At 39.2% G+C, this 23847-nt stretch overlaps 2 protein-coding genes across 2 annotated transcripts in view; both read right to left on the bottom strand.

The window, feature by feature from the left end:
• The window catches only part of LOC129746008 (uncharacterized), a 269649-nt gene that overhangs the window by 116016 nt on the left and 129786 nt on the right, over window positions 1-23847 (bottom strand). The window lies entirely within an intron of this gene.
• On the bottom strand, window positions 7867-14988 carry LOC129745997 (uncharacterized). Its single transcript, XM_055739418.1, has 7 exons — window positions 14804-14988; window positions 14644-14722; window positions 14537-14583; window positions 8344-14402; window positions 8184-8262; window positions 8077-8123; window positions 7867-7942 (listed from the first exon to the last, which is right to left on the bottom strand). The coding sequence occupies exon 4, from the start codon at window positions 14308-14310 to the stop codon at window positions 8665-8667; it is 5646 nt and encodes a 1881-aa protein (XP_055595393.1). The 5' UTR covers window positions 14311-14402; window positions 14537-14583; window positions 14644-14722; window positions 14804-14988; the 3' UTR covers window positions 7867-7942; window positions 8077-8123; window positions 8184-8262; window positions 8344-8664.

The following is a 23847-nucleotide window of genomic DNA, read 5'->3' as shown; positions in this document are numbered from 1 at the left end:
CCCGGTTTTACCCGGACTTGCTCGGATATTTGACACAAAATTTAGGAAAAATTCGGTGCGGCCCGATTGCCCGCATTTCGTAGAAAAATAAGGCTGGATTTTGAACAGATTTATTCACTTTATTTCCAAAACTGAACAAAAAAAACTTAAATTGAGTTTTTATTTTAGCGTTCGAAACGATTTTTTTCTAGCTAGATTAATCTAAATAATTGAACCTAAATTTGGGTTTCGCCAGTGTAAGTCAGTGAAACTTCATGAAAGCGAATATCATCTTATAAGTAAGAATATTTCTAGTTTGCATTTGAAGTGGAAATCGGGACGGATTGCAACCCTTGCTCAATGTGATGTCCTATTTTTTTGGTTTCACGGTATTTATTTTATTAAAAGTTATTTCAGTTTCCATTCGGTTTGTTTGAATAAAAAAAAAATGTGCATTGAAAGCTGTTCCAATTTTTTTATCGATTGCAAATTTATATTGGTTTGCAAAATTAGAAATTGTCCGATGTTTTTTTTTGCTTTTCTTAATGTTTATTCTTTTTTTGGTTTCTCGGTATATTTTATTAAAAATAATTTCAGTTAACTTCAAAACTTGTCATTAATCTGTTTGTGTGAATTTTAAAAGTTTTTGTTTTTGTATTGAAAGGTTTTCATTTTTTATGGCCTTTAATTCAGTGTTTAAAGAGATTTTTCCCTGTTTTTTTTTTTTAATTTTTGAATTATAAAGTTATAGAGTTATAAAATTCACAACTTTTAATTTATCTGTAGTGTCTTTATTAAAATTATTAACTTGTGAATAATAACAATTTTAATAATAAACTTGTTGTTTTCTTCATTTATTCATTTGTTTAACATAAAAAGTTTTTTCTGTTTAAGTTGACTTTTTTTTTATTTTTCCAGTTTGTTTTTATTTTTTAAAATTTTTGTGGTCAACTTTCAGTTTTTTAGTTTGTTTTTTTTTAGGTAAACTGCTTAATTTTCCTATTGTTTTTTGATTTTTTTTTTCACACATTTCAATTTTTAATTTTCTTTGTTTTAAGTTTAAAGACCATTTTGACCATTTTTAGTCATTTTTAATTTTTTCCTTTCATGTTTCTGATGTATTTAGCTTTGTTTTTGTTTTGTTTATAATTTTTTTTGTCACATTTGCAAATTTTGTCATTCTTACATCTTTATTTTTTTTTTTGTTATATGATTTATTTGTTTGTATTGCTTTTTTTTATTATATGAAATTTTCGACATTTTTGTCATTCTTGAGAACTTTATAATTTTCTTCAAATTTTTGTTTTTTTGTTGAATTTTTTCACCGTCAACAGTTTTTTTTAACTTTTTCGGTTTGTCAATTAAATAAAGCAAAAAAAAAACGTAAACACGAATACATGGTGTTTGTCCAAATTACGTAGGTCCTGTCATTGTGAAAACTATAAGGTGATGTCGTTCCAAAAAACCGGTCGATTTGGGCACATTTGCCAAAATCAGATATTGCCAAAATCGAATGATGCCAAAAACGAACAGGGTCTGTATTCAGATTTCTGTTTTAAGGTTTTTTCATTGTTTCAGATCTTTATCAAGATTGTAAAAACTTCGAAGGATTTAAGTAGAATTTCCGCTTTCATGTTTTCTGACTTTCATGTTATTTTTAAATTTTGCTGTTTTTTCTTGTTTCTGTAATTCACGATTATTGAGTGTTTTTAAATTTTAGTTTTTAAATATTTTTTAGATTTTTTTTTATTGAATTTCATAGTTTTCTATTTTTTCTGGTTTAAGTTTTTTGAGTTTCTTAAGTTTTTAGAAAAACTATGTTTCGTTTATTGAATTTAAACTCACCTCTGAATTTTTCCTATCAATTTTTTTTAATGGTTTCGATGGATTCTCGGTGTTTCAAGGTTTTTGCTCTTTTTTTTAATTTTCATTTCTGAGTATTCAACTTTTAGTTGATTGTTTGAAGATTTTTCTGTATTTAGTTTTCACATTTCCATCATTCTAGGTTTTTTTTACAGGTTTTGATCGGATTTTATTACGATTATTTCCGTTTTCCATCTTTACGGTTTCCATTAATTTTTGTATTAAAATTTCTTACAGTTTTTTTTCGATATTAAGGGTTTTTAATTTTTTCAAATATATTTTCGATTTTTCTTTTCAGTATTCACAGTTTCTCTTGAACTACACTCGCGACGACCGACGACCGATGATGTTAACACCGCAGTGATTTATCCGGACTGACGAACAGCGTACAGGGTTTCCAACATTAAAAAAAAATCAAGGACTGGTAAAAAAATATCAGAATACCTCAAAGTAATGGAAATTTAGCTCAGTCATGACCTTTATTGGTCGTCGCTCCACATTTTCACTTCCGCAATGGTATCTGATGCAGTTCCTAACTACTCATTTTTCATCACATTCGCAAAAATCAGGAAAAATTAGGCTTATTTCCCAAAATCAGGAAAATAAAATAGCTTATCTTATCAGGTTTTCAGGCTGAGCCTCGAAAAATCAGGAAAATTTTGAAAAATCAGACACATTGGCATCTCTGACCGCGTGGCAAGTGTAAACAATAACCCAGAGTCGACCAGCTTGTGACAAGTAATCGTAATGTTTACAAAAAGGAAGAGGCATTACCAGCGAAGGCTGGTAGACGAACAACTGGCTGTCAAAATTTAGGGCTCCGTCTCCACCCTTCCACCACTGAGAAACTTTTAGTATCCCTTGCCTACTTTTTCTCAAACTGCTTACACCCGTGACTGCACTCATCCTGTCGATGATGTTCTAGAATCGACAAATATTGAATAGGTCGATTCACGCACTGCCTGGCCTCACTGGTTTTGACATTTCGCGATTCCTGTTTTGATTCCTTATTTTCCAATTCTACACGCTGAGGAAGCAAAGCAAATATTTCTGTTACGAGCGCCAACTAGCGCTCCGAACACATCACTCCCCTATAAAACCCTGTCAAATCCGCTGTCATCTTTGACACAGGAAAAGCTTCGGTAGTATGTAAGAAAAAGAAGTCTAAGTAGAAGAGGTAGTGATTCGCATTGCAAGTTGTCTAGCTAAAGTGTGTTTCGGCGCTTAAAGACGGGTGATTTAATTATATCCATAGTTACGTTGTTCTTATCCGAAGGTACTACATGAATTACTTAGAAATCAGAATCATGAATTAATCAGAAAACATATTATGTAACAATACTTTGTATCTCTAGCCAGGCTAATTACCATACCTACTACTCTACTCCACGTTGGTTGCCTTCTGCAACATACAAAAGCATTGATCGGTAAGAATATCTAATTATCACCCAAACGGGAAACTAACTTTCAATTTTACTATTAGTATACTCGCAGTAACTCAGCACAAAGTTAGTGATCGAGCAATCAGGCATTTCTGACATAAAAAGTAAACGGTAAGGTAACAAAAGTGTACTAGAATTCACCCATTCAATTCTAACCTCAAACCGTTATAGATCGCTATACTTACTTGCTGATACGAAATTTTCTACTAAGTTGTGTGACGGCCGATCACTTACAGTAAGTTCACGATAAACAAACCTGGCTTGCATTAACCTTTGTTAATTTTAGGAATTTTATATTTGTTCCAAAAGAATAAATCATAAATCGAAACTACATCGCTGTCTCGCAACAATTTCGGTCCTCATTTAATTCTCATTCACACGTTTTTAGCAAAAGTACTCAGCTCAATTTTGGGATAACAAAATTAAAAAGAAAATTAGATGTTTTCAGTATCAAATAATTAAAAATCAATCATTTTGTTTGTTAATCCAGCTGAAATCCAGCTGGAATAGATGAACTTAAACTTAAAAGTTCAACCACTGACCACTGACCGGACACTCGATTTTGGTTTTTGGCGCTGCTCGGAAATTTACGAAAATGTCGATACCAGTAAAATTTTCATGCTCGAATTGCTGCCGCGCAATGTCGACGATAAGGGGCTTCTAGCCAAAAACTGAGAGGAATTTTGTTCTATAAGTCTCGTGTCAGTGTGATTAGTGGTCAAATTGACGTTATTTTTATTCCTCGAAAATATCGTATCGTAAAAATTTATAATAGTTAAACCTTTCCTTTCGGAATGTTTTCCGGAGAATTTTCCTTTATTAGATTCTTCTGTCCCTGAATAATGTTGTCTTATAAGTATGTGCATTTGTTTTACAGCTTCCGGTCAAAATAACACAAAAAATGTCCGGACAATCGATTCAGCACATTCGAATTCTTTAGAAGTTTGCACATTTGGACATTTGATGGAATTTTTTATTTCAAGTAGACGCGCTTTCCCAGAATATTCAATGCAAAGTAGGTTGGTCCAGAACAAATTTGTTGAAGAAGGGGTTTGAAAACATGTTGAAACATTTTAATAAACAAACCTCCTATTCGTTTTTTTTTACGAATTTTAAACTTTCTGTTCATTTCCAAAGAGATAAACATGAGAAACCCAAAAATGCGCTAAATTTAATTCACAAAATGGAACTTGGTTTTTTGCTATCCTTAAACTGAGTTTTGAGTTAAATTTCTTGACCGTGCAGCTACACGAAAAATTTTGCCGCTCCCCATTTCTCGTTCGTTAAATTTTGTAAACAGGACGTGCGAACTGTCACCACAAAAGGGAGAATAAGTCATCGTGAATCGACCCATTCGTTGTGTTCTCTGGGATTGTTGACAATTGGACAGATTGGAAATCATTCGTGAAGTGTTGCCAATATGAATAATGTGTAATCCAAGCTGTTGTAAACCTGACCTTTATACATGGTTTGACGATAATAAAAGAGAATATATTATCAGTTTCCGATACAAATAGTATTCTATTTTGTTTGAAATCACAACACATTGATTCCTTATTTGGTCATAATTTTTCTACTTTTCAATTTCTCAAGTTTTGAAAAAAAATCTGATTCCATTTATTGAGGTTTTATTTATGTTTAAATTTTTAATTTTTATTTCACTTGTTAAAATGGAAGGTATCTTCAGTTCGAATATCTTCCTGCTTTTTAAAATTTTTCCTTTAGTTTTTTTTCTACTTTGGTAGTGTTTAAAAATTTTATATTTTGAGGATTTTTTTTATCTTTTATTTTTTTGGATTTTTTCCGTTTTTTTTAATTTTTATTTTGGTTTTCAGCCTTTTGTTAAATACTATCAGTTGTTTAAGGTTTTATTTATGTAATTCATTTTGATTCAAAAATGTTTCTGGCTGAAAAAGATTTGACTTAAAAATGTCTTTTCCGATTTTTTTCGGTTTTTGTTATTCCTAAATGATTCAGTTTTTTATATCTATATTTCCATATTTTGTCATGTTATTTTGTTTTCCAGTCAATATTTACATTTTTTTTTGAGCTTTTTGCTGTGAAGTGTTTGTACTTTTGTATTTTTTTTTAGTTTTTGAAAGCTTTTAAATTATTTCAAAAGTTTTTCCTGGCACAGTCATTTATTGTTCTAGAAAATATTTTTTTAAATTTTATATATTAATTCCTTAGTGTTTTTTTTATGATATAAGATAAATTTATTTTCAATTTGCTTGATTGTTTCTATTTGTAGTTCTTAAATTCTGTATTTTATTGTTCAATGAACTTCGTTGATTCGAAAAACTTTTCAATTGATAACGTTTCAAAGATTTCAGTCTCCAATTCACAAACCGATACAGGGAGAGTGTTAACAAAACTTAAGGCTCCATTTCAATCGCATTTATTGCTGCAATTGAAGCGAACGAAGGCGTTTTTACATGAGTCATTGACTCTTTGTTTGCAATTGAGATACAAATCGATGGCTGACTGGCACACGGCGAGGCTCGGCGAGGCGGTCCAAACTTTGAACGAACGAAGGAAGGTGCCAAGTTGAGTTATGTTCAACTTTCTAAACTCGAGCAGAACCAATCCCCGCATATCGCTGTGCAGATCCGCAGAAGGAACAAAACAACGGAAAACTTTACAAATGAACAACAAATATCGCACCGTGGTAAGACATTTGTTACACCAACGAAAGCCGCCGCCCCGGTCCAGAAATTGAAATTGAAAAATCCAAACGGACGATCGATTTCAACGATTTCTCCAGCATGGTGACACTTTTTTTCGATTGGTGGTTGTTTTTTTTATCGAAATGACCGGAACCGATCGATAATGGGTTTCGATAAATTGTCAAAGTGAGGAAAACTAACAAAGATTTGAGTCTGGCTGGGGCTCCTGTCACTCTTGATTTGACATGGAATGTTCAAATTTGAGATGAGGTAACGTTGTCAAATTATTGACTTTGTTGCAAGTGAAGCAAAAGCTCAAACTAGTTTCGAACCTACCGGGCATTTTTTCTGTTCTCTTAAATAGAGCATCAAGTTGAAACGCTTGATACAATATGAATCGAAACAGTAAACTTGAGCCCTTTTGCGAAAGGTCTCTAGTTTTGCTGGGTGACATTTCGTTCCTCTTTGAGCTACAAACATACATACGTTGTGTATTGTGGAGCGTAACAAGTAAGGTATACTGCATCTGATATGGTAGGATCAGTTACCTTACCTTTCTATGCATATTAGTGACTCACATATTTTTACACGCTTCAACTCAAGCTGCTCATGGTTGGTTGATGTTAAGTTAATAGTATCACCCCACACGTAGGAATTGTACACTAGTGTTACCGGGCCTATCCGTTACGTAATGATCATGGTTAATAACTGTTCTACTTTAACAAAAACTTGCTTATCCTGTTAAAAACAAAGGAAAATCGCCAAAAACTACTTATCTACACTCGTTCCGAAAAAATATTTGTTTAGAAGAAATGAAATATTGTGTCCGTTTTCCATGACGACATAAAAAATCTTTGAAGTATAATGTGAAAAAAATAATAAAGCTGAATTTACGGTTTTTGAGATTTTTTTTAGTACGGATGAAATAAAGTGTGAACTCTTTCAAATTTGGAAATTTCATCAAAAGGTTGCCGACCATTGGTCTAGGCATTAGGATTTTTTTTTAAATTGCCCTGAAATTCTGGTTGCTTGGAAATTATCTCAAAAACCACTTGAAAGATGTTCGCTGAAATTTGCACCTCAAAACATAACATTAATTATTAATTTTTGCTGATAATTTCATAAGACTCAATTCACTCAATCGAAAGTTATTCATAGAAGAAAATGGAGCTCTTTTCGCGTACAGAAAATACAGGAATTATAGCAATCTTCTAATTGCCTGTATGTAGAATTCATTAGAACTTAAATTGTTTCTTGGTAAATGTATGAAGTTATAAACCACTGAATAGGCCTGAATCTTTTGAAATAAACTGAAACTTTAAAACGATTATTTTCAATAATGCATCACTAAGGAAGACAGCTTTGCCGTAGATTGAAGGCCAAGAAGGGTTCCTATTTTGGTTTGAGACCCTTACCCCTCACAAGAAGGAGGAAGCGGGCCTCCTTAACCATAAGACAAATGTTTGTAGCACTCGAGAACTAATCTAAGGAGTGTATTAAAGAAAATGCAACACTTTGTTTTGTGAATAACAGTGAAATTGCGTAGCAATGGAATATTTAAATGCGCAAAATTTTTTGACGATCTGTCAAATGGTTTCTGAGATAGCATCCGATGAATATGTTCAAAGACCAAAATTGTTGGGCAGGATCGTAAAAAACTCAGAAAAGTTCTTTTCAAAGACCCTAAAACAGCTGGAAATCAACTATTCGATCAAAGTTCATGTTATACATTGTTCTAAGAGGCTTAGGGCTTTTAATGGTGAGCTAAAATTTGAAAAAAAAAACATGAGGATGACTGATTCCATGAAAGTAAGGAATATGATTTCACCTTGGAAGGTATAATCAAGCGCAATCCGAACATTTCGATTGTATAAGTGGTAAAAAAGGTCCATTCTACTATGATGATAATAGAGATTTTGTTGCAAGATGCAACGAAAAGATAGACGGTTTTCCGATTTTATAACGTGTATTACAACTAGCGTTAAAAAATTCCTATCGTGAGAAATTATAATTATAAAATGATATAAGTATTTCGTTATTTTGTTGTTGTGCATATTGTTGTTGTTTTTTACATGAATATGTTTTGTAAATATTGATTATTTTAACTGTAGATATGATAGACTTACGTTTAGTGTCCCTTCAGTGTATCGTTACAGGATCGGATGTGGGAATACTGTAACAAGTTTTTAGGTTAGGTTTTTGGTTAACACTTTTTGTACTTCACCTTTGTTACCTGTTTCTTGTGTGTTTGGTACTTATTTTTTATATTAGACGCTTAAGGCACTCTTTTCTTTTTGTTTCCAGAACAGCAGCTGTAGCACAAATATCAAATTTTAATCTTAATTAGTCTAAACTGTGATTGCATATATCAAGCATTGCATGTATTTACTAACCTACGCTCACTATCCGTACTATTAGTTTGTAAGGATTACCACCGTACTATTAGATGTAAGATTCACAATAACCGCAATAGGCTTCACTTATTGCAAACTAGAACGTTAGTTTTATTATATTATAAGTAGTAATAATTATTAAATTCTCGGCGAACACGTTTTAGTCTTCAGTTCACTCTTTTTCTCTCCGCTATCACTGACGTTTCGTCCGGACAATGTGTGATACAGCGGTACCTACCGTCGCTGTGGTTGAGTGTGTTGGTGCGGCGCGACCCAGTGCGAAAAAACATGGTTGCGACACTCCCCCGCAGTACTTCGAGGTTACTGCTCCGAAGTACTCACGTTTGCACCGACGTCCAACACCGCGATCTTCACGGCTGGTCTCTCAAGAACTCCAGTTGAAGTCTGCACCAGTGCACGACGAACCTGTCCATCCTTGGACCGGATTGCATGTACCACCCGACCTTTCGGCCAGCAGTTCCTTGGCAGTGTCTCGTCCACGATGATAACGATGTCTCCTTCCTCAATCGGCTTGGCACGGTTAAACCATTTTGTCCTTCGTGTGAGTGTGGGCAGGTATTCCTCTACCCAACGCCGCCAGAACCGGTTGGCGTAGACCTGCGACATTCTCCAGGTGTGCTTCAGAGCGTAGCTGCTGTCGTCATATGCGATCGGGGGCTTTGAACCGTCTGACGACCCGATCAAAAGGTGATTCGGAGTGAGCGCTTGCGATAGCTCGTCGTCTAGCGGTAGTTCGGTTAGTGGTCGAGAATTAACGGTAAGCTCGATCTCCGTAAGCGTGTTCCGTAATATCTCGTCTGTGGGTGTGCGTGTGAGTTGTAGGTGCTTGAGGGATTTCTTCACGGACTGAACTAGGCGTTCCCAGGCTCCGCCGAAGTGTGGTGACGCCGGAGGGTTGAACGTCCATTTCGTATCAGTGGTGACGAAGTGTTCCATCAACTTGTCCTGGTTCACTTGCTGCAGGGCTTCCTTCAGTTCGCGGCTGGCTCCGATGAAGTTGGTGCCTCGATCGCTGATGATCTGAACCGGGGCACCTCTCCTGGCGATGAAGTTTCGTATGGCGAGAATGCATGAGTCGGTGGTGAGGCTGTGTGCGACTTCGAGGTGTACTGCTCGCACAGTTAGACAGGTTATGAGTACACCCCATCGTTTCTCGGTCCTCCTACCGATAACTACGTGCATCGGTCCGAAGTAGTCGATACCAACGTAGGAAAATGGACGGCAAAATGGCTGTAGGCGTCCAACCGATAGGCCAGACATCTCGGGGGCTTCTGGTTTCGCTCGAAGAATCTTGCAGTGCTGGCATCGGTCACGGACACGGTTATAGACCGATTTCAATGCCGGAACGTAGAATCTGCGGCGGATTTCGTTGAGCGTTGACTGGTGATTCATGTGGCAGAACTTTTGATGAACGCTGGCTATGATAAGGTCCGTAACCAGATGTCGCTTCGGAAGCAGTATCGGATGCTTCGTGCATTCCTCCACATGCGCACATTCGTCGATCCGACCATTCATTCGCAGCAAACCATCTTCGGCTAGGAACGGACTCAGCTTGTACAGCGAGCTACGCTTCGGCAACACGTTCTTCCACGACACCGGCTTCGGCTTCTGCAGCAGAGCTTTCTCCTCGGCGAACTCAGCATCTTGCACCGATATGAGGATGAACATCTCCGCTTTTCTCAGCTCCTCTTGCGTTAGCGGTCCAGTAATGATGGGCTCCTTCGACCGCCCCCGACGTAGATTCGACGGAAATCGTTGAATGAAGGCAACGTGTCGAAGAAGACGGTTCCATCTCGAAAAATCTTCCCACCGGAATAGAGCGCGTTCGACGGAATGGTGCTGCACATGCGCCCGTATCTCCTCTGCTGTATGCTCGAACTTGGTCTCGATGACTGGCCATCCCTCTTTCGGTCCCCACAGGAACTCCGGAGCACGGAACCATCGACTGCTAGGAGAAAGATCCGGGAGATTCTGCCACTTTGTTGCATCGTCAGCGACGTTCAGCTTCGTCGGAATCCAGTTCCATTCCGATGATTCCGTCAACTCCAACATTTCACTGATCCGTACCGCAACAAACTGATGATATTTCCGGTGATCGGAATTCAGCCAACTGAGGACGTTGCGTGAATCCGTCCAGAAGAATCTTTGCGTAGGCTTCAGCTTGTGTGTCTCCATGGCGTCGTTCGCTAGACGGGCACCGATGACTGCTGCCTGTAGTTCTAGTCTGGGAATCGACACGAATCGCAGTGGAGCTACTCTAGTCTTCGCACGGATGAGCGCACACTCAACCTCTCCATCCTCTTCGAACCGCAGATAGGCGACTGCAGCGAAGCCGTTCTCCGACGCATCCACAAACACATGCAGCTGAATCGAATTCCGATCGCTTATGCTCGTCTTCGATCGGTAACACCTTGGCACGCTGACCGATTCCACTTGCGGGAGGACGCGCAACCAGGTCTGCCATTTCTCGATCTGCTCACTTTTGATGGACTCGTCCCAGCCTACAACACTTCGCCAAATCTCCTGCAACAGTATCTTCAGGAACATTAAGAAGTGCGCCAGTAGTCCCAGCGGATCGTAGATGGTCATCAGCGTGCTTAAGATCTGCCTTTTCGTTGGAACGATGTCACCTTGCAGCAGCTCGGCGTTGACTCTCGGAGGAATTTTGTAGGTAAACGTATCAGTCGCTGTACACCACCACATGCCAAGAACCTTCTCCGTCGCCATCTCGCCCGAAAGATTCAAACTCTTCTCCCCGGGACTCGCTTCCAACTCCTGCAGCACTCGATTCGAATTTGATAGCCAGTTCCGGATCTCAAAGCCCGCTTCCGCGTGGACGTGCCGGACATCTTTCGCCAACTTTATCGCCTCCTCTTCCGTCTCTACGCTTGACAGCATATCGTCGACGTAGTGCTCCTTCACGATTGCTTCTACCGCTCGTGGAAACTCATCCTGGAACCGCTCCGCGTTGTAGTTCTTCACGTACTGCGCAGTACTTGGTGAACACGTCGCTCCGAAGGTCATCACTTTCGTAACGTAGACGTCTGGGCTGCGATCTTGCTCGCCGTCCCGCCATAGGAATCTCAAGCACTGTTGATCGAGCCAGTTCATCAAGATCTGCAGAAACATCTCCCGAATGTCGCCGGTGATGGCTATACGGAACTCCCGGAAACGTTGTAGAACGAAGACCAAAGAGGTGAGATGATCAGGTCCCGTTAATAGAAATGAATTCAGGCAGAGTCCTAAGACTTTAGCTGCTGCGTCCCAAACCAAGCGCATTTTCTTCGGTTTATTTGGGTTGACAACCGGAAAGATTGGGAGATACCAAACCCGATCGAATTTCTCGGCTAACTGGTTCTTCGTCAGCTTCTCGATGTACCCGGCTCGTTCGTAATCCCGAATCTTCTCCTTCACCGCTTCAGCCAACGCCGGATCCCGCTGCATTCGCTTCTCCAAACAGATCAGCCGTCTCATCGCCATCGGTTTGCTGTCCGGCAGTCGAACATCGTCACACCGCCAAAGCAGTCCGGTTTCCATTCGCTTGCCTTTCACACGCGTCAACGATTTCAGCAACTGCTCCGCTCGCTCGTCGTCCTTCGATAAGAGAGGTTTAACGGAACTCATTACTCCCGTGCTGTCTAGGGACATGTACGTTTTCACCATGTTGTGAAGATCCGCGTCACTTTGCTCGCAGCACGGACACACGTGAATACTGTGGTGCGCTGTGAAGTTCGTCGTCGAATGAGATGTCGTAGAGCATGGTCCGAACACTATCCATCCTAGGCGTGTTCTAGCGGCAATCGGTTCGTCTTTGCTACCTTCCCTGCTGTCCAACGCCTGACCCAAACGGCAGTTATCTATACCGATGAGTATCCGCGGCCGAACGTTGTGATAAGAATCCGCTGATACGCCGTCCAAGTGCTCATACTCGGATGCTAGCTTTGCCATCTTCAACGTCTGCTGTGGTAGCGACAGATTCTCCACCGTGTGGACTTTCGACAGTCGGTATTTCTCTCCACCGCGCGTTCCGGAAATGTCCAGAGGTAACATCACGGACTTCATCTCCTGTCGTTGATGATCTCCCGTCCAGCCTAGGCACAACGGATACGACTCTCCGTCCAGCTCCAACTCGTCTAGTAAGCTGTGCTCCATCAGCGTCGCCGATGAGCCTTCGTCCAAAAATGCGACAGTGCGAACGAGCTTGCCTCGTCCGTGTAGGATGACTGGAACGTAGCGGAAGAGAATCTTGCTGGCGTAACTGACGTGAGTATTGCACTGTTCGACAGGTGTTTCTGCCGCGCCTTGGGAATTCACCGTTGAGGAATTTTCTGCTCGCTGGTATCTGGAATCATCATGTAGCAGCTCATGATGCATGTATGAACAGCCGTTTCTTCCGCAAGCTTGCTTCACTGCGCACGCTCCGAAATGCTTCGCCAGACACTTCCGGCACAACTTGTTCTGCTTCTGCGCTGCCCATCTTGCCCCGATATCCAGGTCTTGAAACCTCCTGCATGATCCCACACTGCTACATCCTCCTTGGCAAATGACACACTGTTTCGACGCTGCTGGCTTCGTTGTATTTCTGGGGTACGTCGTAGAGGCCGTCGATCCTGCCGCCGCTTGACTGGAGCTGGATTGGAGGTGAACATGAACTTCCTCCTTCCGTATACGCTTCTCAGGCTTGCTAGCGTACGCACTGATCGTTGATGGAATCGTTACCACGCATGCCGCTTCCACGAGTATCTCCAACCATTTGCTGAAGTCATCGAGTGTCACCGCCTGTAACGTTGAACGATGTTTCGCCCAGTCGAGCTTCACGGTTGATGGTAGTCTTTCGACGAGCTCTTGAAGAAGTGCCACGTTGCACAAGTGCTCGTTTAGTCCACTTGCCACGATCGTCGCACACATGTTCTGGACTGCAACACCGAAATCGATCAGAGTTCCTAACTTCTCCGTCTTCGGCGATGGCATTTCCCGAATCTTGCAGACTAGCGAGTGGACGATAACTTCAGGCCGCCCGTACAGCGTTTTTAACGTCCTAATGACACCTGCAAGTCCCGCTGGATGCAGTAACCGGCTTCGAACGGTCTCGAGGGCTCTCCCCTTCAGGCTACGCTGGAGTCGAAGAAGGTTTTCTTCGTCGCTGAAACCGCACATCCTGGTACTGCTTTCGTACGTCGAAATAAAAAGAGGCCACTCTTCCGGATTGCCCGAAAACGTAGGCAGCTCCTTCGTCACTGCGTGCCGCGCGGCCAGTTGACTTCGGCTGAGCTCGTTGGGATCGGAATCGGATACGTTGGATCGACTTCTGTTGATTTCCATCGCCCGAATTCGCTCCTCAAGAGTCCTCGTTTGCTGATCCTGCTTCTTCGACATCTCCGCGAGCTGCTTTTCCATTTTCTCCATCGCCATTTTCACTTCATTCGATGACCGGTTGTTCGTTCCTCCTACAGTCGTCGAATTTGCAGACGGTGGAGCGGTCTGAATGCTCAACTCCTCGCGAATTTCTCTCTCTCTGGCTTCCATACGACGATCAAACTGGATCTTGAGATCTGTCACCACAGACTCCAACTGACGATCCTTTTCTGTAAGCAGCGCCTGGTACGTACGCTGCTGTTCTTCAAACTTTGCCTGCATCTGGTCCAACTTCTTCTGGAATTCGCTGAGTTGTTTAGCTTGCTCTTGTTCGCCCGTCAATTTTGGACCCGTTCCATTTCCTGCAGGATTGATGTTGACCGATGAGATTTGATCTGTCCGTTTTGCCACGCACGCTGAACAACTCCAATCTACCTCCTCGATGTCTTCATTCACACCCACGCACTTGAAATGGAACCACGATCCACAATCGTCGCAGCTAACCATCCGACTATCGTCCGGATCCCGGCACATACCACAACTCACACTTGGCTTCTTTGGCGCCATAATTCCAGCTTCCCCGATCACCATAAACGAATTTTTTAAAATGTTGCAAGATGCAACGAAAAGATAGACGGTTTTCCGATTTTATAACGTGTATTACAACTAGCGTTAAAAAATTCCTATCGTGAGAAATTATAATTATAAAATGATATAAGTATTTCGTTATTTTGTTGTTGTGCATATTGTTGTTGTTTTTTACATGAATATGTTTTGTAAATATTGATTATTTTAACTGTAGATATGATAGACTTACGTTTAGTGTCCCTTCAGTGTATCGTTACAGGATCGGATGTGGGAATACTGTAACAAGTTTTTAGGTTAGGTTTTTGGTTAACACTTTTTGTACTTCACCTTTGTTACCTGTTTCTTGTGTGTTTGGTACTTATTTTTTATATTAGACGCTTAAGGCACTCTTTTCTTTTTGTTTCCAGAACAGCAGCTGTAGCACAAATATCAAATTTTAATCTTAATTAGTCTAAACTGTGATTGCATATATCAAGCATTGCATGTATTTACTAACCTACGCTCACTATCCGTACTATTAGTTTGTAAGGATTACCACCGTACTATTAGATGTAAGATTCACAATAACCGCAATAGGCTTCACTTATTGCAAACTAGAACGTTAGTTTTATTATATTATAAGTAGTAATAATTATTAAATTCTCGGCGAACACGTTTTAGTCTTCAGTTCACTCTTTTTCTCTCCGCTATCACTGACGTTTCGTCCGGACAATGTGTGATACAGCGGTACCTACCGTCGCTGTGGTTGAGTGTGTTGGTGCGGCGCGACCCAGTGCGAAAAAACATGGTTGCGACAGATTTCGATATTAAATCGATATCTGAATTAGTTAATAATATCTCATTGAGATGGGTTTGAGAAGTAAAATTTGATATGCTCTCCTGATCGGGTAAAGATACAAAAAAGGGGGTGTGCTAAACAGTTGGACAGCTAGTGGGGTTGAGAAAAAACAATTAAAATCAATTACAAACCTACTTTTAAGCGAGCACCTGGCAGATCTCCAGCAAAAAAAATTCTTTGAAAAGTCTTTCCTGGATGTCCAATAGAAGATAAAGGAGAAAAAGTAGAAAAAAAATTATAACTATTTTTTAATAAGGCTGGCAATTCGTGGAAGCTGTAAATCCGTTAGAGTTAGTCGTCACAATACAAAATCAAATATTCAAGAAAAATGCCTCCAATCTCGACCGTTTTCCTCTATAGTACTGCTATAGATCTCACAAAGATGATATCAAATATATTAAAATAAAATATATCTCACTCTCAGCCTTCTCCATACATCTCATCAAGGACACGCATGTCAGCACCACCTACTGACGAAAGTTCTTACTAAAGCCACTGATCGTACCGCCATCACCACCTCTAGCAGCAACAGCGCCACCTTCAAGTCAAAAATCTGCCAGAAGTAGTTCAGATCGTCGATGTTTATACATGGTAGTTAGAACTTTCTCCATAGGATGGCGTGCTTGATGTTTGCGTTTTTTGAAGAGTGAGGTATATTGATTTTACTATATTTGATGATATCTTTGTTTTGATTGCATTTGGAATCGTGTCATTGAGAAAACTGTGTTGGAGTGAAGTCAGCAATGCTGTTCTTTGCAGAAGGAGGACAATGAGCTAAACCTGTCATAACTTCGATCAAATAAATAATTATGAGTCAATTTGAAGAGAGAGCTCGAAGAAATCATCAAAACAATTCTTGATTTGGAAAAGGAAAGGTTCATAGTTTGAAGTATAGATGGCGACGAAGTGCCACCCAAAAATAAAAGTCGTTGCACTTCTTCATTGGACCCTATCTAAAAACATGCACATGTACAGATTACATTGCTTGGTAGATTCACTGAAAATTTCCTCTATTTCCATCCATCCATTTTTTTTAATACACTGCTTAGCGAATGGTACCAAACTTGGCATGGGAGGATCTTTGGGTACGGAAATATTTCTATGATAAGTTGAGGGCCTTCTTTTTTTTTCAATAAGAAGATAGAAAGGGGAGGGGAATATCTTACAATTTTTTACAAACAATGACCGGCATAAATAAATCGTTTTAATAATAAAATGCCGACTTTTTTCGGTTTCTAAAAATCTTTAGAAATTTCAATGAGTTTTCAGAACATTTTGGGAGACAGTAAAATCGCTCTTTTTTTCAATCTAAATAAGCATCTTTTTTGTTAACTTTTTCCTTGTTCCACAAACTCTCTAGAATTCATTTTGGTGCTAGGAATGGTCACACAATTGGTTTGGGCCATGTAGATCAGAAGAGGCATGTACCGGGTCAGCCAAAGCAGTCGCCCGCTTACGATATGCGGAGCTGAAAAAGGTAGTTAAACGAGCTTGTAGACGAGACAAGAGAGCCTGGAAAAACTCCCTATCCGAAGAGGGAGAAAGAGCCGCCGCCAATGGAGATATCCGATTACTTTATGACATTTCTCGCCGCCTCAGTGGTGCAAGGACTAATGCAAGAATGCCGCTAAAAGACCGAGCAGGTCAGTTATTGACCGATCGAACAGATCAGCTCAAACGATGGACTGAGCACTTCGAACAACTCTTCCGAGTCACGAATAGCGATGGCCAACAGAATCTGCAGCTCGAAGCGCCAACAGTAAGTCGCATAAATGGCGTCAACTCGGAAGCGCCTTCGCTGGCTGAAATAGAAGCGGCAATCAAAAACATGAAATCCAACAAAGCACCTGGGATCGATTGCATCCCTGCTGAAATGCTGAAAGCCGACCCTGCCCTATCAGCACAAATGTTGCACCGTCTTTTCGCTGACATCTGGGATACTGCAACATTCCCGGCCGACTGGATGCAGGGTATCCTTGTAAAGGTCCCGAAGAAAGGAGACCTGACATAGTGCGGTAACTGGCGAGGCATAACGTTGATCTGTACAACCCTCAAAGTACTCTACAAAGTGATTCTGAACAGGATCCAGGAGAAAATAGACGCTACACTCCGACGGCAACAAGCTGGATTCCGATCCGGACGATCATGTGTGGACCACATCACAACGCTACGAATCATACTGGAACAAATCAACGAATTCCAGGACTTTCTTCTGCTGGTGTTCGTTGATTTCGAAAAAGCATTTGACCGACTGAACCACGAAAACATCTGGGCTGCTCTAAGGCGACGAGGGGTCCCAGAGAAACTAGTCCATCTCATCGAAGCACAATACGAGGCATTTTCGTGCAAGGTCTAGCACGACGGTGTCTTGTCCGAACCAATCCCGGTAACTGCTGGAGTGAGACAAGGATGTATTCTATCACCGCTACTTTTTCTAATCGTAATGGATGAGATTCTGATTGGATCGATTGACTGTGCACCGAACCGAGGATTGTCGTGGAATCCTTCAACAATGGAGCAGCTGAACGACCTTGACCTGGCTGACGATATTGTTTTGCTCGCCCAAACACAACCAGATATGCAGAGCAAACTCGACGACCTCACCGAAAGTTCCAAGGCAGCAGGTCTCAAAGTCAATGTCAGAAAGACCAAGTCGATGGAGATCAACACAGGAAATCCCTCCAGTTTCATGGTAGCTGGGCAACAAGTTGAGAAAGTGGAGTGCTTCCAGTATCTTGGTAGCCAGATAACGCCTGGTACCAGGAAAGACATCGAAACCCGGATCAGAAAGGCCCGATTTGCGTTTGCGAGTCTCCGAAACATCTGGCGGTCACGCCAGATCTCTCTACGAACAAAAATCCGAATCTTCGACTCAAACGTCAAATCCTTATTGCTGTACGGGTGCGAAACTTGGTGCACATAAGCGGTGACGACGCGAAAACTGCAAGTGTTTGTAAACCGCTGCCTGCGGAATATCATCCGCGCTTGGTGGCCTGGCAACTGGATCTCGAATGAGGAACTACATCGCCGGTGTCATCAAAGGGCGCTAGAAATCGAGATTCTGGAACGTAAGTGGAGATGGATTGGGCACACGCTGCGAAAAGATGAAAACGAGATTTGCAGAGAGGCGCTAGATTGGAATCCAGGAGGTCATCGAAGAAGAGGCAGACCCAGAAATTCGTGGCGGCGAAGCCAAGCCGCTGAAATCCGAACTGTCGACGAGAATCTTGACTGGGACCAGGTGAAGACGCTGGCTCCGGATCGTCAACAGTGGAGGTCTTTTACCACGGCCCTATGCACCGGAGGATCGGCGCGGGATCATTAAGTAAGTAAGTATCATCATCAATACCATTTAAGTTAATCTTCATAAAGAATATTGCCTTCGCATTCTTTAGACCAGCACTGTGGTCCGAAAGGGCTAAAAGTGGAACTATTTTCGTAGCGCCCCTGTCTTTCATCTTATCTCTTATGTGTCTTCAGAACATTTGCTTCTTCAAACATGTTTCATAACTTGAAAACATCAACCAAAACCAAAAACTTCTAATTTTCAAAATTTCATAGTCTCAAAGAGCCACATTCCAGATTTAATGTTTTTTTTTTTCTAAAAAAATATGAATGATCTTTAAACATAAATTTTAACCCCAAAAAATCATTAGATTATTATCTAACTCTTGGATATATTTTTAAATTCTGTTTCTTAACACCATTTAGTACATGTATTCTATTCTGGATCGCCAGCTCTTCTAAAATGGTTAGTTTGATTGTACATAAATTTTGATGAGAGAACATTTATGATTTCTTCGGCATTCTTTTTGAAATAACAAAGTAAAGGGTAACCTTTTTTTTAACATCGTCATTTAAAATAAATTTTAAATTATTTTTTTAAATTATTCATGACTTTCTCCTGATTTAGCTGATCCTTTCCGAATTTAAGAAGCATAAGGTTCCACTTGAAATAATCTAGCCGAAAATTTTAATCTTCAAAAAAATGCTCCTGATAACTGTTGTTACATATGAGCCAAAGGGGTATTAGTGACAAAATGGACGATTTTGAGTTAATGATGCAAAACGATTCTTCATATTTCAAACTTAATTTGGTTATTTTTTCAGATTTTTTGAATTTCATTTAAATACTTTTACTTTGTCTGTGATTTTACGTTCGAGAGCAAAATACAAATTTTCGAAAAATATATGGAAAATTGCCAAAGACAACAACTTTAAAGCGTGTTTTCTCGAAATAAACTATTATGCACTTATACCAAAGGGCTCATATGTCATTCCAAGTTTTAAACTTTCAAAATTCATGACGTCAAGCACGCATGCAATCAAATAAAAAAAATCTCATTTTATGTCACATGTGATTCTTCAGTATTGTGCGTTCGATTGAATGAAGAGTGAAATTCAATACCTTGTAGATTATTCATCAATGCTTGCATAGATTACTGAAAAAAAATGTAGTTTAACCAGTATAAATTTGTAAAAACGTAATTTTATAGCCGTTAATTCGTGACAATTAATAAAACAACAGTACATTTTGACTGGCAAGATCAGTTTAAAGATTATTTTAAAGTTTTAAAACAAAAATTAAAAAAAATAAATCAACGGTGACTAACTTGTATTCAAAACTGAAAAAAAAGTTCTTGACTGAAATGTTGTGCTTTTGGAAAAATCTTGGCTGCAGGCATCACACTTGAAATTTAAAATGTGTTAAAAGAATCAAAACTATTCATTTTGAAATTCAAACTATTCATTTCAAATCTGCTTCGGTATGTAACGGTCAATAAAGTTATCAATAACTAATATTTAGCTTGGGATTAAGTTTTCAAATAGATTTTCAGAATCGAAATTTTCAAACATTCTCTCTTTGTTTCTGTAGGTTTCCAGACTGGGCAAATCCGGGCATTAGGTTTTTCAATTTCAAACTTCAAACCAGGTAATATACGGTCAAATTCAACCAAAAACTGTGTATTTTCCATATAAAGGCAAGAAAAAGTTGAAAAATGAACACACGAAAAATAATTTCTACCAAGGAATATAAGCGACATTAAAATCTTATCCCAAAACTCAAAAAGCATGCGAATTCATTTCGCTAAAACAAGTTGAAAATTTGGATTTTCTAAAACTTGTGAATAATATGGGAGAAAACCAATTTTAAAATTTTTTCTTTTAAAATCCAGGCAAGTCAGTTTTTTTCAAATATTTTTATGTTGATACGCTTCAAAATTTTTAATATTTTTAAACTGCGACCCAGAGATGGGTCTGACCATAGACCATGACCATAGACCAAGAAAAATGATTATGATCACATGGGAGAACTATTCCCTTCATTCCGATAGACATCGACACTCAACCAGTATAATATTCATACGCCAGGTGGGTCTCCTGTAGTAGAATGTTAGGAGAGGCTCAAGATGTGGGTTCAAGTCCTACCGGGAGACAAGGCGAATTTTTTTCGGTGTTTTTTAATATCGATTTTCTCTTATCTAGTCCCTGAAATTTCATCTAACACAGTTGGATTCGTTTCTCTACAAAAAAAAAGTTTTTAATATTTTTCGGTTGATGGTTGATAAATTCAAATACGTTTGGAAATTTTAAATGAACATTTTTATAGAGGGAAAAAAGTGCTTGCGAGTGCTTAAAATATAAAATTTTATGAGGGGTTAAAAATGTTCCTACGATTGTCATAACTCCTCCGCCTTGCAGGGAGGAAAGAGGACGAAGGAAGGGAGTTCCATATTAATTTGTTATATCGCTTAAGAACATAAACCAATGGAACAAAACACACATATGGGTGGGTTTTTGGGTACAAAAAAATGGACAAGTTTTTTTCATATTTTATGTGCCATAATTCGAAAACTTTTCAATCAAATGAAGCTAAATGAGGAATGTGACAATATTTAGATACTTACAAAGTTTTATAATAGTTCATCAGCTCTTCCCACTTTGGATGGGAGAGGGTGGAGAACCCAAAACATATTTAATTATCAAACCTAAAAAAAACCACAGTAAAAATCAGATGGGGAAACACCAAATAACAGATCAAGTTTCACTAAATAAAATGAAATAATCTGTGGATTGAGATTCAAAACTCCAGCTGCACTTCTCATTTTAAAATGGATGCCTCTGATTTATGCTGAATTTTTATTAAATAATGCTGACAAAATAAATCAAAATTTGAAATAATTTTTAAAAATTTAATTTCTTTTAGAAATTGTAGCAAAGCACTCAAACTTGTATTAGCAAGTGAGAATTTCAAAATAAACTTTCAGAAAAAAAATAAATAAATGAATCGTAGTTTACTTACAACACTGAATCAGCACTGCTTTGTTGAACCAAATTGATGAGTCTTTACCTGCAATTGAAAAGACAAAAAGAGAATTAAATTATTGGTTCAGAAATTGTTGTCAACGATTTCAAAGCAGAACCACCAATTGAACATATTTTGTTCCAAGATCTCGCGAATCTTAGCGGTCGCTTAAAACTAGGTTTAGTTTTAATAAGTAGGTATTTATTAATTTAATATGTTCATTGACACGTGCGGCGAGATGAAACGCTTGGTAGAAGAATTTGTAAAGGCATGAAGAATAGGCGGATAGGCAAGCATCAGATGAGCTTCGTAGGATAAAGTTTTTGGATAGGTGTTGAAACTGTAAGTCTAGGGCATTTTTATTGGAAAGCATGAAAGTGTGGTGGTACGCCTTTGCCGTACAACAGACTACTCTGTATAGGAAGCGTGATCGACTTTTGATCAACACATTCCTAAACACAGCAGGCCAGTTGGACTGTGTACTGTCAATACACAGTCAGGCAAAAATCCAAAACTTTATCCTACGAAGCTCATCTGATGCTTGCCTATCCGCCTATTCTTCATGCCTTTACAAATTCTTCTACCTAGCGTTTCATCTCGCCGCACGTGTCAATGAACATATTAAATTAATAAATTTATCGGCGATTAAAACTTATCATCAACCAATAATTTGACAAAAAAGGGGGGTTAATAAATGGGAATAAACAAATTACGATTCACTTAGATAATTTTCGCAAAGTAGGGACGCCGAGTAGATAAAATGTGAAAAATCAACAAGTAGCAACTACTCTAAGCGAAACCCAAAAATTGCAATCATCGCTAGAATCGGGTGCGCATCTAAGAAAGCACATGTAAGTCGGTGTGGTGCTACGTTTTTGCCTGACTGTGTATTGACAGTACACAGTCCAACTGGCCTGCTGTACTGTCATCATCAATAAGTATTTATGTACACAACAGGTGGCATGCTTTAGAAACTAGCAAAAGCTTCACTAGCTTTTACTTAGGTCGAAAAATGAAATGGCAGAATTTGAAAGCTTATGAGGCCCTTGGAGCCAAAGGGGTATAAGTACCTACATGGAAGCTTATTTCGAGAAAACAGGCATTTAAGTTGTTGTGTTTGGCAGTTTTCCATATATTTTTCAAATTTTTTTATTTTGCTTTGGAACGTAAAAGTATGTAAATAAAATTGAAAAAATCTGAAAAATCATCAAATGTAGTTAGAAATATGAAGAATCGTTTGGCATCATTAACTCAAAATCGATCATTTTGACCTCATACCCCATTGGCTAGTTTGCTAGTTTGGCTGTTTTGCTAGGCATGAGAAAGCACGAAGAAACATTGACTTTACACCTGCTTAAGAATAAAAACATTGATGATCAAATAATAATAATCAGGCCTGACTTCTAGGAAAAAGCTTTAAAATTAACAAATATGGTGGTCAAACCGTTCGCGCCGATTTGGTCTAGTGGATAGACCGGCGCGAGTCTGGTTTTGGTATGCCAGGCGTACTGGGTTCGATTCCCGGTATCGGCAAGAGAACTTTTGGGTTCGAATCCCCGACAGGTAAGATTTGTTTTCTCTTTAAAAAAACTGACTATATAATAAGAATGTTCAATCAGTTGCCAGCTGGCCAGGTATATACACGGATGCTGGAATACCTGTAAGTAAACAAGCCCACCTGATTGACTCGTTCTTCCAAAAATAAACCTACATACAAAAACACAATACATTCATCCATAACAGTTCAGACGAAGCCATGGGGTCCGGGTATGGTGTACGCGTGCATTGGAGATTTGTCGAACTTAATAATCTAAGAATGCATGTGAGCACATACTTATGCAGAAACTGCGGTGAATCCGTGCGCCCATGGTGGATAACCAACGATGGTATGTATACCATCATATACAAATACGGTGGTCAAATCGTTCGCAAAATATTTAGACCGCTAGTTGGGAGATAATTTTGTAAAAAATATGTACTGTACCTTGAAAAAGATCTCTTTAGCAGGCACGTTGCAAGTTATTGATATACTAAAAACTAAAAAGAAACAAACTACGAGTTTGTAAAATATTTAAGTCAGTCAGGGATAGTATTGAATAAGCAGGCTTTCGAAATGTTTCAAACAAAAAAACTTGCATATAAAAAGTCAACCTCTCCACAAAAAAAAGCGTGGGAAAATATAACGGCTCACTGCAGGAAGAAAGGTCATAAACTCAAAACATAATAAAATCAAGGAAATCGCATTTCTTCACCCGTGGATGAAAAAAAAGATAACGAACTCGAAAATTGTCAACCTCACAGACCACAGAGATGAAGTAAAAAAAAAACACTTAAAGCGTAGCAAAAAACAAGAACGAGTTGCTGCAATAAACTATCTTGAACGAAGCAAGTGAAC

The sequence above is a fragment of the Uranotaenia lowii genome, chromosome 1, assembly GCF_029784155.1.
Source record: "Uranotaenia lowii strain MFRU-FL chromosome 1, ASM2978415v1, whole genome shotgun sequence".
Taxonomy (NCBI): domain Eukaryota; kingdom Metazoa; phylum Arthropoda; class Insecta; order Diptera; family Culicidae; genus Uranotaenia; species Uranotaenia lowii.
Note: the sequence above shows the minus strand (reverse complement) of the source record. Positions and strands in the feature narration are given on the sequence as shown.